Source organism: Phocoena phocoena, chromosome 2 (genome assembly GCF_963924675.1).
Source record: "Phocoena phocoena chromosome 2, mPhoPho1.1, whole genome shotgun sequence".
Lineage (NCBI taxonomy): Eukaryota > Metazoa > Chordata > Mammalia > Artiodactyla > Phocoenidae > Phocoena > Phocoena phocoena.
In genome coordinates, this window is record NC_089220.1 from 37,114,353 (window position 1) to 37,133,214 (window position 18,862).

Here is an 18,862-nt window from a genome sequence, read left to right on the forward strand (position 1 = left end):
CTGCCATTTGTAATCTGCCTTCCATGGTCAGGGAGAGCATCCTAAAAAACTTGAAATCACCCCATAACACCATTTGTTTACCAAATCCAAAAGCCATGTTTCCACTTTGGTAGAAAATCCAACAGAATCCCTCAAATGAACATTTTAAATTTAAAAGGTAACATTCCTTTGCTCATGCCCGAGAGGTTAGAACACAGGCTTGTGTCCTGATTGGCTCCTGGAAAGATTCTTTCATATTTCATAACCAGTGATCATTTGCTCATCACCCTTAGCTGTATGTTATTTTTATTTTGCAGGCTCATTTGAAACATCTTATTTTAAATTATAAGAGAATTCAAATATATTTAAAACAACAGAATATAACAGATAATCATTACCCATGACACAGATATAACTGATATAATTTTCTATATTAAAAATATAATTTAAAGCCCAGTCCTCAACCCTTTCTCATCTCTTCCTCCCTAGAACTAACCACTATTCTAAAATCCACACATACCTGTCTTTATACTTTGACTACACGTGTTAATATACATATTGTTTTATATCTTTTTAATTCTTATAAAATTGGAATCATACATGTATCATTTTACAACTTAGTTTCTTCACTCAGCGGTATGTTTTGAGGTTTATCATGGTGTCAGATATAAATCCCATTCAGTCATTTTACGTTTGTGTACTGTTCTGCTATCTGAATGAACATGACTTACTTGTCTGTCAGGCTACTATGGACATTATCATTGCTTCCAACTTTTCCTATTATAGATTTTACTGTGATAAACACCCCTGTTTTAGGCCTTCTTGCACTTATGTGTGAGTTTCTTTGGGACGTTTTCCTAGAACTGAAATTATTCCTTTTGATTCTCGATAGACAGTTATTGATTTGTTCCTACCAGCATGGTAAAAGAATTTGTATTTTCCCTATTCATCTCTGGTATTTGGTACTAACAGACAATAATTTCTGCCAATACATTGGGTGTGAAGTTGACATCATTATTGTTTTATGCTCCCTGGTCATATGAGTCTTACCTCCTGTGGATTACTTCTGCATAATCATTGACTATTTTTTATTGGGTTGGTTATAATTTCTGGTGTTCTTTTATACACTGGATACTAGTCTTCTAACCATTTTATGTACTGCAATTATTATCTCTCAGTAGATTGTCTTTAAACTTTATATATGGTATCTTTTGTTGAATATGACTTTAATGTTTTAATGCAGTCAAATTTATCAATCTTTTCCTGTTTGGGCTTCTGCTTTTAGGGCCTTTTTTTGTGTGTGTGTGTGGTACGCGGGCCTCTCACTGTTGTGGCTTCTCCCGTTGCAGAGCACAGGCTCCGGACGCGCAGGCTCAGCAGCCATGGCTCACGGGCCTAGCTGCTCTGTGGCACGTGGGATCTTCCCGGACTGGGGCACGAACCCGTGTCCCCTGCATCGGCAGGCGGACTCTCAACCACTGCGCCACCAGGGAAGCCCTGAGATCTCAAAAATATAATGTATACATAATAATTTATTTTTATTTAGCCTGTTCAAGGTTCTCTGTACTTCTTGAAATTGAGAATCCATATTATTCTTCAATTCTGGAAAATTCCCAGCCTTTCTTTTCCTCCATTCTCTCTATTCTCTCCTTCTACAACTCCTACCAGAATTGTGTTTGACCATCTCATTATAGCCACTGGGTCCTTAAAATCTCTTTCCTCTTTTCCATCTCTTTATAGCTCTGTGTTGGATTGTGGGTAATTTTCTAACATATTTTAGCGAACTAATTCTCTCTTCAAGCTGTATCAAGTGTACTACTTGACCAGAGCAATCTTAATCTCAATGACTTACAAAACATTATTGAAGTTCCTTATGGTTCTTTTTCAAATCTAACCTTTTTTCTCAAAGTATTTTATTCTCTCATTATGATTTCAAATCCATCTATCACTAACCATTTAAAACGTATTATTGTATAATATGTTTCAAACTGCTGAACTGTCTCACTATCCCAGTATATCAATTCCTCTCAATTTTAGTGATGAGGACTCTTCTGGTGGAATGTTCCTTTGTGTTATTGATTGATTGACTGATTCATACTAACTCAGGGTTATCAGACTTTTTTTTTAAAAAACTACATTGTGGGAATCCCTATGACCTGATCGGTAGAACTGACTGCACCCCCTTATGCAGATTTGTGTTTGCTTCTTCCAGGTACCGCAAGGAGGTAAATAGACAGAGGCTGATTTACATGTTAATTTCTTAACTTGAATTGCTCCACAATGCAAGTAGTATAGATTTGGACTCTAAACCTGTTTGAGATATAGGGTGGTTCTGATTTCTCATGGGAGACCTTCTTTTCCCACCCGCAGTCAGAATAAGTAGGTCCTAGGCCTTTCTCTGGGTTAGAGATTTTCTTGTTGGCCTTTCTCCCTTTCTCTTCAAGGGCCCTGTCCATTCTGGAGTAACCACTCCAAGGCATGGACTCTCATGAGCCCTTATGAACTCTAAGCCCCGGGACATCTGATTCTTTCCCTTCTCCACTTCTCCTGGAATTTCTCTTAAAAAAAAAAAAAAAAGAAGAAACTACGATCAGTATAAACTTAAGACAAAGTATAACTTAATAAGCATACATATTGAACCTCTGAGCATAAATGGAATTTTCAAAGTTAATAATAAATTTAAAGTAGAAAATGACGATTCTATCAAAAGCCTGGTTCTGTTATATTGCTAACTATATTTACTTTTTTAAAAACTGTTGCTTTTTTTCAACCATGTATCTTTTCTTTGAGTTTGGCCTGTTTGGAAAAGAACAGGAGGTGAGAAAGAATGTCATCAATTCTCCTAAAGGGTAGGACTGTGTTACTGCCATTTCTATGTCCCTTAATTCACAAAGTAAACATTTTACTTTAACATTCAAAACACTGAGCTTTAAGTAACTAAGCATTGTCTCTGGCTTGCACAAACCTAGCAGCACAGTCAAGAGGTAAAGACCATGACAGCTTCACTATCCTTTTTTCCCATTCAGGGGCAATGGCCCCGTGGCTATAATAATTCTGTGACAGTGAGAAGCTACATCTATCACTTATAACCTGCCAACATTGGGACAGTGTCATACATACTCTAGAGGACATGTTTCTTTCTTCTCTAAAGCATTCCAACATGAAGTAGTAAAACAACAATTCTAAGCGTAAGCAAACATCCATCACTTTTAGAGACAAAACCGAATGGCAGATCAGGTTAATCTCAGAGGCTGCCTCTTTCTCTTAGCATATTGTCTAAAATGTTAACATGACCCGTAATGCACTTGGGACTCAGCCAGCCCTGCCTACCTCCCAGGCCTCACCTCTGTCCTTCTCCCCTCCTCCTCCCCCTATGCAGTGGCCTTATTCCAGTTTCTGACTCCTCATGTTTTCTCCCCCCACAAGAGGAAATTCTACTTTCTCTGCCAAGAGTGCTCCTGACACCCAGCTCTGAGCTCTGTTATCCCCAATCCGCGCTGCTGGTCTCAGGTCAAGTGCTGTTTGTTTCTTTAGAGAAGCTCTCTGAACTTCAGAGAACTACAGTTCAAGCCAGTCTCCTTTATTATAGATAATCATGGAAACGTGTTCCTTCCTTTAGTTGCTGTAATTAGCCTCTCATCGGTTAATTAGTTGATTAATGTATGTCTCCTCCTCTAGACCAGAAGCTCTATGAGAATAGAGACCACGTCTATTTTCACTCACCGACGAACCCTAACTGCCCGTTCAAGAAATTTTTACCAAATGGATGTATAGATGAATTCACATTAGAAAAAATAAATAAATAAGAGAACTTCATCTAGTCTTCGATTGCCAAGATTAACAATTTGTGGTTTATAAAGTAGAGTTGGAAAGAAATTGAGGACCCATCAATCTAGCAGCTGTGGACCAGAGATCTGTTAGGAATGACAGGAACAGGGCTTGGTTGGGCTTAACGAGAGTAGAGAAGGTTTGAAACACACATGAGAACTGGAGTCAAACAGCATACTGGCATATTAAACCTCAATGAACAACCCACGTAACACATTCAATAAAACTGTGAGGTAGACCACCAAGCATCAGGCTGGGTAGAGGCGCCTGGCTCTAGTCCCAGCTCTGCTAGAATGAGAACTTGGCTGATTAACATCTTCTGACATTAATTCCCTAATCTGAAACACAGGGTTAGGAGAGACATTTTCTAAGGTTTCTCAGCCTAAGATTTCAGGACTTTGGAGCGCGTTCTCAAATGCATGCTGCTTGCAGATGTTAATACCATGTATACCATGTAAGTCCCTTGTCCTGTAAAGAAATAAATCTTGGATTGAGAAAAATACCTCTAGAGTAAGAAACAAGATTGGCATCCTGGCCAGAAGAGCAAAGTAATACACTTGGAAGGCAGAGTTGACACATGGCCCAACTACATGTTCCATTACAAAATTTTTTTTACTGACTTACTAGGATAACCAACACCAGAAATAAACATCATTTACTCCAGGCCTGAAAACTCTTTCCTCCTTTTCATTCTAGTACTGACTCCCCTGAGTTTCTGGTCACTCACTCACAGCTGGACGCCTTGCATGTTTTGTATCTGTGATCATCCACCTTCCAGGATTCCTCTATGGTGCCTTCTTAAATATTGAAATTATAAATGCTCAGAAAATGTTGAAAAGAACAAAAAATGATTCAGACATACTAAATTATACCTAATGACAAGGAAATTAAAGAGGTAATTATAGACAAACTTTTTTTTTTTTTAAGGGCAATTATGTCATGTAGGTTGACACTTGGGAAGGAGTGGGCAAAAAAGATCACTCAATACAGGTTGAGCCATAATGCTGCTTTATGAATTTTTAGAAAAATAATAAATGAAGAATGTATCGGTTTCCCTGTGTTTCCTTTTTGTCATTTCCTTTTATGGACACCTGGAATCTTAAGAGATTAGTCAGTCCTCATTTTTTATCATATCCTAATTTGTTACTTCACTTAACCTATATAGGAAGGGGGGAATGGAAGGCAGTTTTGCCTTTTCATATTTAAAAAATTTTAGAAATTCACCTCTGTAAAATTATCCAGTATGATCTGGGATCATAAGCACCCACACCCTTCAGACTGCATTTTGTAACTTCTTTTGTCTCTAAGTCTGCGTTAATATTCTTGATATCAAAGAAAAATTCAGCTGAAGGTCCGGATCTAAAATATCTCCTAAATTTCATCTAAAATGGCAATTCTGAAAAGTGCAATCACACTTTCAGCAACTCTAAGACCAAATGCAACTTATTAAAGAAATAATAAAATTAAATAAAACTTCCTAAAATTTTTTCTGGAGACGATTTTACATCATCTGATAAAAGTCCTTCTAGGCTCCAAAAAGGCACATGAAATGAGCATTAATTAGATATTTAGTGAGTATTAGATTTTAAACTGTGACGATTGTATTCTCACTTCTAGCTGAATGGCTAGCACAAAAGAGGTCTCAATAAATGTTTTTAATGAATTAAATGGTTATTTTCACTGTCACAATAGTTTTTGATTAATCAGATTTATAATTCTGTAAACTGTGCTTTTACGTGCTCTATGTGTTCATTATATAGAGACTCTTGCTTAAGTAATTTACACCTGCGTCTTATATTTGTCACTTTGTATTATATCTGTCTATGCTGATTTTGATCTCTTATACCAGTTGTAGTTCAACTTTCAAACTGCTCTTGTATAGAGAACAAACTTGTAGTTACCAGTGGGGAGAAGTTAGGGGGAAGGAATAGGGGATTAACAAACTATTAGGTATAAAATAAGCTACAAGGATATATTGTACAACATGGGGAATATAGCCAATATTTTATAATATCTTTAAATGGAGTATAACCTTTAAAAATTGTGAATCGCTATATTGTACATCTGCAATTTATATGATATGGTACAGCAACTATACTTCAATTTAAAAAAACTTAAAAAATAAAAAAAATTTAATAAAATGAAAATTAAAAAAAAATTTTTTTATCTGCTCTTGATCTTGGTCTAACGTTACATAGAATAAAGTAAATACAGTCAGTACTTAGCATAGAGAAAATAAGAAGCACAGATTCAAGAAAAAAGATTCATGTTACAAAAGAGGGGAAAAAAAGGTAAAATGTCACTAGAAATTAAAACTAGATTCCTCTAGGCCAGACCTGCAAAAATTATTTGAAGACTTAAGTCCCTCCATCTGCTCTAAAAAAAATGATTCTAATGAAGTACCATAAATTATCAATAACTCATCATTCAAGCTTAAGTACAATCTTAATAAATAAAAAAATCTTATTGGGGTATGATCTTTATAGTTTTCAATATACTCTACTGAATTTGTAGGGTTCACAGCCAAAATTGGTCTGAGAAGCTAATCTTAAAGTTATTAAGCAAATCCCTTTAGCAATGTCATGAATTAGGATAGAAAGCACTCAGGTATTTTTCCTTTTTACTTATTTACTGCTCTTTAAATACCGTTAAGAAAGTTTCTTTTACACGTACAGCTTCAAGAGTTTCACCACAGGGCCCTAATCCTTTAAGACATATTTCCTTAGCTCTATCTAACACTGTTTGTGGGATTTAGAAGTCTTCTCCTATGGCCAGAGAGATGCTCTGCTGGCATTTAACCTTGTTTTACACATTTCTAGAAAACCTTATCTGGTTCCTCTAATCCTCCATGATTTCTGCTCTAGGAAGACAACAGAAGTGCAGGCTCTCTTCATTCCTGTGTATCATGTATTCCATAAAAAGCCGACGAGGACCCACACCTGAATGGTCTAACCTTTGCTGCTGTCCCACTGGACCCTGGATTGTGAGAGGCTGACTAACAGGTAGGCTCTTTCAAATGTAGCTTACTGGATGGCTCTTTGTGCCTTTTCCATTTCAATCTCTAACCTATGAGAAAGCACTTTAAAAGCTACAGGAAAATGTACCCATTTGGATGTTTAGAATGAAAACAAAACAATATTCTTTCTTCTCCACAGGGACCATCAGGAGGCTGAATGTTGATATTCTCACACCAACATGATCTGACAACATTCAAAAATACATTTGCAGTACAGGGTTAACGTAAGAAGAAAGGCCCCTATCCTTTCAAATGGTCTCTGATTTCATTATGAAATCAACTGAAAAAAAAAAAAAAAAAAAAGACCCTAAAAAATAGGGCTGTTGGATTTTTTTCCTAAGAAATGTGGGCACAGCACATTTTCTTTTGCCTTTTCCAATTTGCCTTTGAGCTCCTGATCCAGGAAACTGTATCTGATTACATATCAGAGAGAATAATAAACCTAAATTGATGACTGACATTTCTAACAGATGAACAGAAATATTTCACTGCTGAAATCCTGGACAGTTTTCTAAGGGCTCTTTTGACAAGTGGGCATCATAAATAGCCAGCAGATTGAGGGTTTAATTATGAAATCAGAAGGCTTGATTCACGACCCTCTTTTCAGAGTCCAAATACACCTCTTCATTCGCAGACACGATGTCTTAGAGATGCAATCACAAGCACTTACCTTATTTATTTCCCAGTCTTCCTCCAACTTTTCCACTGCAGCTGAGTCCTCAGTGGACTCCTGTACATCAGAAGTGACCTGCTCCTCTCTGCCTGGCAGAGGAAACTTTTCTCTCTTTTCTGTTGAGCATTTTGATTTGAGAATGCTGTTGAGACAATTTTCCATCTCCTGCTTAGCAGATTCAAGCCTGTTTTCCAAATCTTTTTGTTTACACTTAAGTGATTTTATATCATCTTTAATAATCTTCTGTCCCACTGAAGATGTATTTTGCTTGATGGATTTCGCTAAAGCTAAAATCTTCTCTAATGTGCCATCTTGTAAACGGAGACTATTCTCTAGTTCCTGTGAGTGGAGAAAAGATTGTCACAAAAGTATCACTGTTCAATTGTCACAAGAGTTAATTGACTTTTGTAAATCATAGCGTGTTCTGCTTCACTAGTGGAAAGTATAAAAAAACTTATCAACCTGTATCACAGAGAAGGAACTTTGGGCAAAATTTAAACCTATGTAGCAGCCCAGATCAAATTCTCTAACAGATTTTATAAGATGCTAGAAATGTATAAGAAATAACAAAGAAAATTTTCACAACCAGTTCCTGGAACATAGGAAATGGTCAACACATATTTGTTGAGTACATATTTTGTTCAAGATACTACATAATATACAAGTAATACTAAAATCAAACACAATCAAAACACTAAATAATAAGTGCCTACTTTGTACAAGGCCCTAAAAAGAATAAAAAGAATCATTTAGAGCGTGCCTGCATGAATCTAGGGCTAATATTTAAAATTCAGAGCAAAGTTTAACTCAATCTATCGAATGCAATATCTTAAATATATTAGAAACAATCAATATTTATTAGATGCATGAATGGATGAGGCTAATTTGAGACCTCTACACGCAAAAGGAATTTGATAAACTATAGCAGCTACTGATGTTACTACTGAAAGAGAATAAGCCTTAAAGTTACTAGGTGAACTATATAGTATTTATTAGTCACTGTTCTAATGGACTATACAATAAATATTCATTCATTCATCTAACAAACAGCAAGTATTATGATAGGTTTTGAAATTACATAGATGAGTAAAACACAGTCCCTTCACAATCCTATAGTCTAGTGAGAAAGACAAAGAAATAAACAGATAATTGTAACAGAATATGGAAAGATGTATGCTAACAAATACGTACAGGTCATCGAAACATTTTAGCTGGAAGAAGGGAGTTCCAGATTGCATTTTGATAGACCCGAGGTGGCCATGGGATAGGTGCACCGGAAAGGGTGATACTGCAGGCAGGGAGCCCATTCAGACGTCTAATGCAGGGATCTGTGAGATGAGGGTCTGCTCTAATGCAGCAGTAATGGGGGTAACAGTGGAGGGACAAATTGTTGAGATAATCCAGAGATGAAAGAGATAGCACTTGATGTCTGTCTAGATTGGGGAGTCTGGGAAAGGATATCCAGGTTTCTGACCCGGCAGCCTAGAGAGATGGTATAGATACCCACAGAGTCAGAGAAGAAGAAGCAGGCTCATTGGTAGGGAGCTGGGGTATGGAGAAAGGGAAGGAGATGGTGAGTTATTTTCTGGACATGCTGAACCACAAATAACTATGAGACACCCAAGGAGAGATGTCTAGTGGGGTCAGAAGACCCAAGTTGTAGACCCAGTCTGTCATTTAACCTGGGTGACCTTGTAAGTTCCTCGCCTCTCTGGAACTCAGCTCATCATGTATAAAATGAGGAGTCTTGGGACTTCCCTGGTGGTGCAGTGGTTAAGATTTCACGCTCCCAATGCAGGGGGCTGGAGTTCGATCCCTGGTCAGGGAACTAGATCCCACATGCATGCCACAACTAAGAGTTTGCATGCCACAACTAAGGAGCTGGTGAGCCGCAACTAAGGAGCCCGTGAGCCGCAACTAAGGAGCCCACCTGCCGCAACTAAGACCCAGTGCAACCAAATAAATAAATAAATATTTTTTAAAAGATGTGTTTTAAAAAAAAATGAGGAGTCTGAACTTGATGGCTTCTGAGATTCCTTCTAGCTATAGCAGAAGGCTATATTTTAATTTTTCAACAGGAGCCTGAGCTCCTCAGAGTGAGGCTCGTGTCTTGCACTTTTCTCAGCATCCAAGACACCCAAACAGTGCCTTGGACATGATGAGCCCTCAACATTTGTCAAATTATCACTGTTAAAAGGGAGGTAGCCTTGTCACAATGTCAAGCTGTTCTGGAGGGGAAATCTTGCTCGATTCCCAGGTTCCTAAAAAGAAGAGATAAGAAATTCCCAAGCTCATGCCAGCAGTGCTGCCCTGAGACTCACCCCATGCAATCTCCAGTCAAATAACTGTGAAAGAAGCAGCTAAGAAAATGCTTTACTCTGTTTTCTTCTAGAGGACACCAGTTGGGCCTGTTTATGTTGGCTGTGCAAACAGTGAGCTTCCAAGGAATGTGTTTTGAGAATGTGGGTAAAGAGCTGCAATCCTTACTGTATAAGGAGAGGGGTTGTTGAAGTGAGGCTGAGAATTTTAAAAGCCCTACATCTGCAGAGACCTCTAAGGTAGACCATGAGTATGAAAATTAATAAGGTGAAAATTATACAACTCCTATCCACCCATGATGAAGAATGCAAAATTGAATCATTTCTCCCTAGGTCTTATTGCATTCGTTATATCCTTTGAATACCCAGTATCTCCGGGAATCACTGTGCTGTCTCTTAAACAAAGATCTCCAGGAGCTACAGACTGCTCATGGGTGGAATTGTCTCTAAGGGTCCAGAGCACAGAGTACTGTTCAACTCAAATTATAAATGGATTTGCTCACTAAAGAAGAACATTTCCACTTTTTATGACTGGTCAGGACTTTATCCAATAATCATCTGAATAGCATTTTCAGCATTTGAATTTTTTCTTTTTTTATTTCTTTTCTTTCACCATTTGAATTTTTGATCAAAGACCCTGATTTGTCAAGTTGTAATTAATATTGATTTTTTTAAAATGTCTATCATGTCTGGACATTGTTTAATACCTGCAGTTTCTGCATTTTTTCCTCAACTGCTATTTGATCCACAGGCTTATCAGAAAAACCGACAAATTCCTTGGAGATATAGTCCAATGCAGTATTTAGGTCTGTGATGCAAACCTGGTATGAGTCGTGTTCTTGAACATGACCTTCCAATTTTTGCACAGAATCCTAAAAATAAAACATTGACAATGCATGCATTAGGTCCCTGAATTATCCCACTCAGAAAATAATTAAATGGTTCATAAACATTTGTTTTATGAGGTTTCATCTTGAAAAAGGAATATGGCCATAAATCATCCAGAGTTATTAAGTAAAGTTTTTAGCGTTGAGATATTTGTTTCCCCCATGTTTCTTTGCCTTCATTTCACTCCCGGAAACAATCTGTCAAGAGGTTTACAAAATGAAATGACTACAAATTATATCATCAAATCACAAACACCCATAACAAAGCAGTTCCCTTAATTATCCTTCTTACTACAAGCAAGTACCCACTCTTGGAAATGAGACTATGTGAAATCAACCTAACCTCAGATTCCTTTCATAAGACTCAAAACTCCAAAATTGTGTGTTAGGAAAAAGTAATCCTAACTCAAGAGCAAGACCACCTTCAGGTTCTCTCCCTGGAATAAGAAAATAAGGTGACCGCACCTGATCGGAAAAGAACAGCAATTATTAAACTAAATAACTCACAGCCAAGTGGGTATAAGCAAGATTATACCCACACAACTCCTGCTATCTGTATAAGCAAAGATTTCTTATCCAGGAAAGATATATTGAATCTGGCTTTCAGTATGCAAAGAATTATAAACAATTCTCTTAAGAGAATAATATGCCTCATGACAAGATGACATTTTACCTCTTAATTCTTGTATGGCAGATCATGTGGAAAGACTCAAGGGAGAAACCTGATACGGTTTATACAGAATAATGGATATAACTATTATAATAGATGATAGATGGATGGGTATGTGAATAGATGGACAGATGAATGCAAGCATGGATGAATGGATGGACAGATAGATGCTGCATGGTCAACTCTGACACTGTTACCTAAATAAAGACGCCTAAACATATCTTAATCCTTCCAACCCCTTATGAGGGGAACTTTGATGAGAGGAAACAACACTATTATCAAATAATACACACTGGATTTCTCTAGCAAAACTGACCAAACTGATTGCTCCATCTTGAGTAGTTAGTATTTGTATCTAAAACTGATAAATTTTAAAAACTTTTGATTTACCAAAAGAACAAAACAACGGTCCTATATACAAATATTACATAATTATGCATAATTAAGACAAGCATTTAAAATTTTATTTTGACCATTTCACCTGTAGCTGTTGAAGAAGACTTTCATGTAGATGCTTTATTTCCAGCCACGGCTCTTCACTAAAGTTGGGATTTTTAGTGCACTCTAAGAGGTAATTTCCTTGAGATTTTAACTCCTCTAGTAAGGATGTTAAATCTTGTGCTTTCTGGAGGAATTTCTTATAAATTTTTAATTGAGCTTTCTTCTCCTGCAAACCATGTTGCAGAGCAAAGCCCACTTCTTGTTTCTTTTTTAGTTCTGTGAGCATTAATCTCAGATCCTCTTTACTTTGCAAATACTTCTCGCCTTCTAGTAGAAGCTTTTCTTGATGGCTAAATTTAACAAAGTATTTTACAAATGAAATGATACATCAAAATCTTATAATACAACATGCATTATTATAAAAAGCATTAAAATAACACTACTGTACATTACTCCCAGGGACTTCTTTGGCATTATAACATTCTAAATAGCACTAAGTTTAGCTCAGAAATCAAGATTAAAATTGTTGTAGTATTACTTTAAAAAAGTATTGTTTTTTGTGTCACATAATTTGATCTGAGAACTAATAATTTAGATTTCAAACTATTCCAGTTTTTATTGTTTAAATATAATTATAATATTCCATGTTTTTCTTTTTCATATAAGTAAAATAAATAAGCATTCAGTATATTGGCCAACTAATTAGTTTATGTTTTCTATAGCTTAAATTTGTTTTGATCTGTTTTTCTTAGAAAAATATAAAATTTACATTTCCACCAAATATTAAATGTATCATTTAAGACATGATATGAATTAAGAATTTTCACCAGAATTATGCCCATTACATTCAGACAACGTTTATCAATGTTTACACATTTAAGAATCTCTTAGCATATATATTTAAAAGCATGAATTATCCTGCAGTAATACCAGGAAGATACTGAGGCTGTCTGGGGAAAGGGGGTTTTGGTACAGAAGGGGAGTGTTGAAGGTGGAATGAGGTAGACAATGTTAAGTTGTTACCAAGGGCCCCATGGGCTGATGCACCAGCCAAAGTAAACACTGCCGCCGAGTTATGACAGCATGTTTCATATCTGATGCAGAGGACTATTCTTCTTCGCTTCTGCCTCAACATTGTGATTGCCCCTGATACTACTTACTTTCTCTCCAACAGATATATTATATCCACATCCAGAAGGCAGACAAAACATACTTGTTATGGCTTCATTGTGCAACGAAAAACCATGAAAGTGGTGAAGGCATGCCCTTTACCTTAGATATGTGTTGGCTAAGTGGAGTGTGTTGTCCCACTGGTTTTTGATATCAGTAAGGGTCTTTGGAACCATCGGAGCCTTGCTGCTCTCGGCCTGACTCACAACGGTCTGTATTTTAGCGTCCCCTTCAGGCTTTAGTAAAATGATTTCCTAAATCAAATAAAAAAGATCTTAAAATCTCATTCATACCACACAGGGATATTTCATATGATATGTTTTTATTTATAAACATTATTCAGAGATTCTAACTGCAGAGTAGATTTCAAAATTACCCTTTCATTTTTATATATTCCCCCAATACAAAGACATCCTTCACGTTGTATAGAACTGGTTCTCAGTAAGCATCTGTCACATTGATCTGATGGCATTCCTACTCTTCTCTTGATTCTCAATTGCCCTCAAAGAAATTATATGCCAAAAAATCCGTGGCAAATCCTCCTTCCAATCTGTACCATTATTTATAAATAAAGAGTTAGGGTAACAACCCGAACAAGACACTTCTATACACCCAAGATTGGGTTTATGGCTTCCCATAGGAAAATGCAGAGTGCCTCAAACCAACTGCTGTTTCTCCACCACAACGTAATTAATTCTCATTCCCTGCAATTTTATTTTCCTCTTTTGCTCCAAACAATCAAGTTCCTCCCTTCTTGGAAACACTACTCCAGATTCACCTTCCCTGGAAAACCTTTCAGATATAAACCCAAATGATCCTGATTACGTCAGTATGCCAAACTAACCCTTACGGCTTGACCACATCATCCTCTGCACTCGGTATCTGGTAAACTAAGAACCACACAACCCACTCAGTATCTAATAACCTTTAGGAACCACACACATCCACTCTGAAGACGAGCTCCTCTCCAGCCCTCACCTTGACATTGCCGATGCCTCTGATGTACTGACATACATTCTTTTTAACATCCTAGCAAATTTCCACCTGCTGCAGCTCTAATTTATAGTTTTAATTTCATTTCTCCTGCACTCAGTGAAGACGGACAATAACTGGACATTGCTCCCACAAAGAGAGGATATACTTTCTCCCTTCTCTATGAATTAAAATAATTTTAGGTCCATCATAGCCCTTCTCTTTTGCAAGCTTGGTCATCTGAATTCCTTCAACCAATCTGCAGTGATCCTATTTTCCATTAAAAAACAAATCTTTGCAGTTCTCCTCTAAATCTTTTCAAAATTAGAGTTCACTCTGACCTCTGAAATTTAGTTTCCACAGTTATACCTTTATTTTTTGGATTCTTTCCTCAAGTGGCATTTTGCCTTCAGATGAATTCAAAACCATCAGGGACTCTTTAATCCCTGTTATCCAACGAATTACATCATGTGCAAGATCATTAAAGCTCTGGTCCTTGGCAGGAGGTAACTTATCCTCTTCGTCAATTTCACATAATTGTCCCAATAATGTCTGGTATCTATTGATCAAATGTGTTGATTCTGTTACTATTTCTTCTTCCTCAGTAATCCCATATTCCTTCACAGAGTTGTTTAACTGGGCCATAGATTCGAATTGTTCCCTGTAAATTCCAAATATCATTGAAAGTTTACAGGAGCCACGACACCATTTGAGAAACCATATTCCCCAGAAGCACATTTCATGCAAGATCAGCTATACCTCTTTCTAGCTAGAGCTTGGCAAAATAGCTCAGTTTTCTCTCTTGTTCCTTCCATTTCTTTCCATTTCTCTTCTTGATTAGTCAACCACTTACTCAGGTTTCTGTGGTCATTCTGGAGTCTAAAACAATATCACACACATTGGAATATAAAATCAGCAAAAAGTGTTTATCTGAAGAGAAGGTTGGCACAAATCTTGTGAGCCAACCAGGTTTTTTACTACATTTTTTTGGTTTCTTTTTTGGTTTCTTTTGAGAAAATTTAATTTGTAACATTAAAATCTGAATAATAATATGTATTATAGTGGAATTCTAATGAGCCATACATATACATCATAAAGAACAGGAAACAAACAAACAGAAAATATTTTTGGACTCTCCCCTGAACCTTGGCCATAATTTGAGGAACTCTCCAAAATTCTATATCCTAGAGCCAACCTTGGGTTTGAAACTACATATTTTATTTCTGAAATTTGTGTGTACGTGTATCCCACTGCTCGCTGTACTGAGGCAGAGTACGTATGAAGATATCATTAGCAAACATGCTATTAGACGTCACCTTTATTTCCTACCTCAGTAGCTGCTGCAAGCACTCATCAAGCTCCTTTGCTCGTGCCTGGCATATGGACTCCATTTTTTCTAATTCAATTTCTTGACTTACGATCCAACTGTTAAGCTTCTTAACAGGTGCTTTGGGCAGATGCTTTTTCACATGATTCAGTACAGTTCCCACCTGCTGTATTTCACTGCCTCTTCCTTCAAGAGTCAAGAAATCCTTAAGAAAGACAAAAAGTCAATTATATCCTATGGGCAAGTCTAAGTATGGTCCCTGCCACCCCAGTGACACTTTCCCAAGATGGTACATAGACATGCCATCTTCATAACATCCTATATAAAAGAAGTTGCTATGGAGAGGTGGCTAAGTGCAATAGCAAATGATCAAAGGACAATTTATATTGGTTCTAGAATGTGTGTGTACATTTGCATTTGCATCTGACTTTCTGGGAATCACATCAAGCAAAATGATGCCACCATGTGGGTCAGTGGGAGTTACACTGGGAAAGCCACATTTTCCTATCCTGGCTCTGCTCAGCTTCTCCTAAATACTTGCTCCTTTCTGGCAATCAATATGTAAAATTAAATAGCCTATTCTCTATTTAACTTTGTCCAAATCAGAATTTTATTTCAATGTTTGTGTTTCAAGGTTTGAGCATCAATTGTTGAGACCCATGCAATGCACAAAGTTTAAAAAAAAAGTTGGAACTATAATTTAAAAGCAGAGAAGAAAGGTGATTTTGTCAATGAAGAATAGTATCATCAAAGCAAGGAATTAAACTGGGAACATTTAATGCCACTGATAAGTCTGAGAGCATAAGTTATCACCAAAGCCTAAAGTACTTGATAATCTACCATAAAGTGATCAAGAATTAAAGGTGCCATACACATTTGAAATGCCCACATTATTGCCTCTTATTTCAGGCTATCTTCCCCCACCCACTCCCATCAGCAGTGTATTAAAGTTCAACTACAATTTTTAAAAGAAATATGGCTGGGAAAAAACTTTTTAAAAAGTCAAGCAATCTCTTATAGAAAGTAAAGGGGTTTCAAAGTCCAAATTAAGTAAAGCCTTTTTTTTAAAATCAAATATGATTTTAACACAACTGAATTCACCAGCAAACATTAAGTTAAACAGCATCTTAGAATAGTTGTGAAAACAGAACCTTTTTAAGTCACTTACACCCTTACCCAGTAAACACAGAGTGTTAAAAATACTGGGTTGGCCAAAAAGTTAGTTCGGGTTTTCCGTAGATGTCACGGAAAATCCCGAACGAACTTTTTGGCCAACCCAGTATTTGGGGAAAGGCCAGGTTTTTTGGAAATACTATCTCTATGTAGGGAAATTACTAAGTCAAAATAATTATTGTCCTATCTACTTATATATAGTTCTATCTCCAGCATTTTAATTTTGATAAATTTTGACTGAAATTTAAACGCGTCTTCTTACAGAAAGCTTTTGTAGTTTTTGTTCCACGCTCTTTTTTGTTTCTGATGGTTCAAAACACTCCTTAAGGTTCACTTTAACGTTGCCAAACCAGTCATTAAAGTTCTTGCACTGATCTGCAGGAAAAAAAACAAAAGAAGCTATATTCATTCAAGGAATACGTCACAAACCTTGTTAAAGTAAAATATTTTGAAACTTGCTTGCCATGCCATGGGTACGAGTCACTGTAAAGTGATAATAAACTAAAATCTACTTTTGAGGGTTAGTGGAGCTGATGTGGTAACTGTGGCATATTTTCTACACCAGACCTCCTTTCCAAGCATACAGGACACCCAGAGACACCTGCAGGGGCAGCCTGCTCACAGGCATGACCCCAGACTCTGACAACAAGGAGCAGGTCAAACACGAGGACCCTTGTGACTCTCCTTCACGAGAAAAAGATCTGGTGCTTGAACAAAAGAGATGTTATTTATGATAGGTGTAGATCAGTGAGTGTTTGCTCCTAAAAGATTTATCTGAATATCTTTTCCTTAAATAGAGTGTGTGCAACCATCTCTAAGTGAAGCTTAGATTAATTAGCCTTTGTGCTCACAGTACTTATTCATACCTCAAGATTCCCAGAGGCACAGTAAGAGAAACATTGCACTCACCATTCAGTAACTTAGAGAAGTGATCTTGCAAAACACTTTTTTTGGTATTAAATAAATCACTGACACTTTCATATTGCTTTTTTAATTCAGAGAGTTCAGGAGTCAGACAACCTATTTGATTCTCAAGTAATATCATACTGTGTTTCTGCTGTAGAATTTGCTGTTGAATCTCCTAAATATATAAACAAACAGACAACATTGAAGTCTTAAAAATGGGCTCAATCTACACAAAACATATTAGGTATCCATTGTTTCTATAAAAATCTAGATGATTTTTTATTGGGTAGACCTGCTTTCTCTTAGCTAGTAAATGTATAATGCAATGCAATTTAATATCAAATAATGACCACAAAGCAATTCAAAGGTGAAACAGTTAAATATACACAAATTGTTTTTCTGAGTTTTCCCCCCAGACTTATACTATTTTTATAATAATTATTAACCTCAAGAGGACAAGACCATCAGAAACAAGTGTGAAAATAAATCTGAACCACAGAAGAGAAGTAGCTGGGAAGTACCTCTAGTTTAGTAAAGATCTCCAAGCTGTCAGAAGGAGACAGGGCATGTAAGAGGGACTCAGTCATTCCAATCTGGGTCTTAGCCTGGTCGAGATCCTCCCTTAACTCAGCTGTGCTGCCACCGAGTGCACTGCAGTAGGATTCTCCTGTTAAACGCATTTTCACGTGTTCTATCTTGTTCAAAATAGAGGACTCCATGACCTGAAATCATGAAACATATGATGTACTGTAATGGACGTGATTTAACTAGATTATAAGACACCTGCACTGCTGAAGAATGAGTTGAAACTTCGTTTCATTTCAACGTGAAATAACTTCTCTTTCTGATTCTTCCTTGTTCAACATCACTGATACAATTCAAACAATGCCTTTAAAGAAAAACAGTAACTTGAAAAGAACTGAAATTGACATTCTTATTTTTTTCTAAGAGACTAGGTGAATCTTCCCCCTAAAACAAGTTTTATTTAGCGTACCAGTTGAGGTGCTATCTCATGGTGCTTATTGGAAAACCTATTAAAACATATAGAAAAAAATTAAATAGCCAGCATTTATTAAGTGTTTATTACATACACAACATCATGGTAAGCACTTTGTATACAAAACACAGGCTTAAGAAGGATAAGTAACTTGCCCAAGATCACAAAGTTGGCTGGCAGCAGACCCAGGCGCTCCCCCATAAAGTCTGGCTCCAGAGCTTATATTCAGGCACTTTGCACTTTGATTTAAATAAAAGTCTAACAAATCTCTTCACACAATAGAAAATCACACTTGGGGAAATCTCCCTATTACTCCATCTAGCAACTAATAAACTTGGAATCTCTTGAGCCATATTCTCCTTCCTATGCCCAAGACACTTATGAGGAAACCCTTGTTACTTTACATGGAAGCAAGGTAACATCTCCCCCTCTGCAAAAGAGGCCTGTGAAATAAATGAAATGAGAATAAGAGAATGCAAAAAATTATTCATTCGAAAATGGGACA

The 18,862-nt window shown here is 36.8% G+C and overlaps 1 protein-coding gene across 2 annotated transcripts in view; it reads right to left on the reverse strand.

Annotated features, from left to right (window-relative positions):
• SYNE2 (spectrin repeat containing nuclear envelope protein 2) overlaps positions 1 to 18,862 on the reverse strand; it is a 281,501-nt gene that overhangs the window by 160,898 nt on the left and 101,741 nt on the right. For both annotated transcript variants that reach the window (XM_065871886.1, XM_065871885.1), the window contains exons 35-44: positions 17,882 to 18,082; positions 17,364 to 17,535; positions 16,717 to 16,829; positions 15,284 to 15,486; positions 14,714 to 14,833; positions 14,324 to 14,615; positions 13,085 to 13,236; positions 11,853 to 12,162; positions 10,522 to 10,686; positions 7,494 to 7,835 (exon numbers count right to left, since the gene is read on the reverse strand). In XM_065871886.1, the coding sequence (XP_065727958.1) occupies positions 7,494 to 7,835; positions 10,522 to 10,686; positions 11,853 to 12,162; positions 13,085 to 13,236; positions 14,324 to 14,615; positions 14,714 to 14,833; positions 15,284 to 15,486; positions 16,717 to 16,829; positions 17,364 to 17,535; positions 17,882 to 18,082 (2,070 nt within the window). The remainder of the gene's footprint in view (positions 1 to 7,493; positions 7,836 to 10,521; positions 10,687 to 11,852; positions 12,163 to 13,084; positions 13,237 to 14,323; positions 14,616 to 14,713; positions 14,834 to 15,283; positions 15,487 to 16,716; positions 16,830 to 17,363; positions 17,536 to 17,881; positions 18,083 to 18,862) is intronic.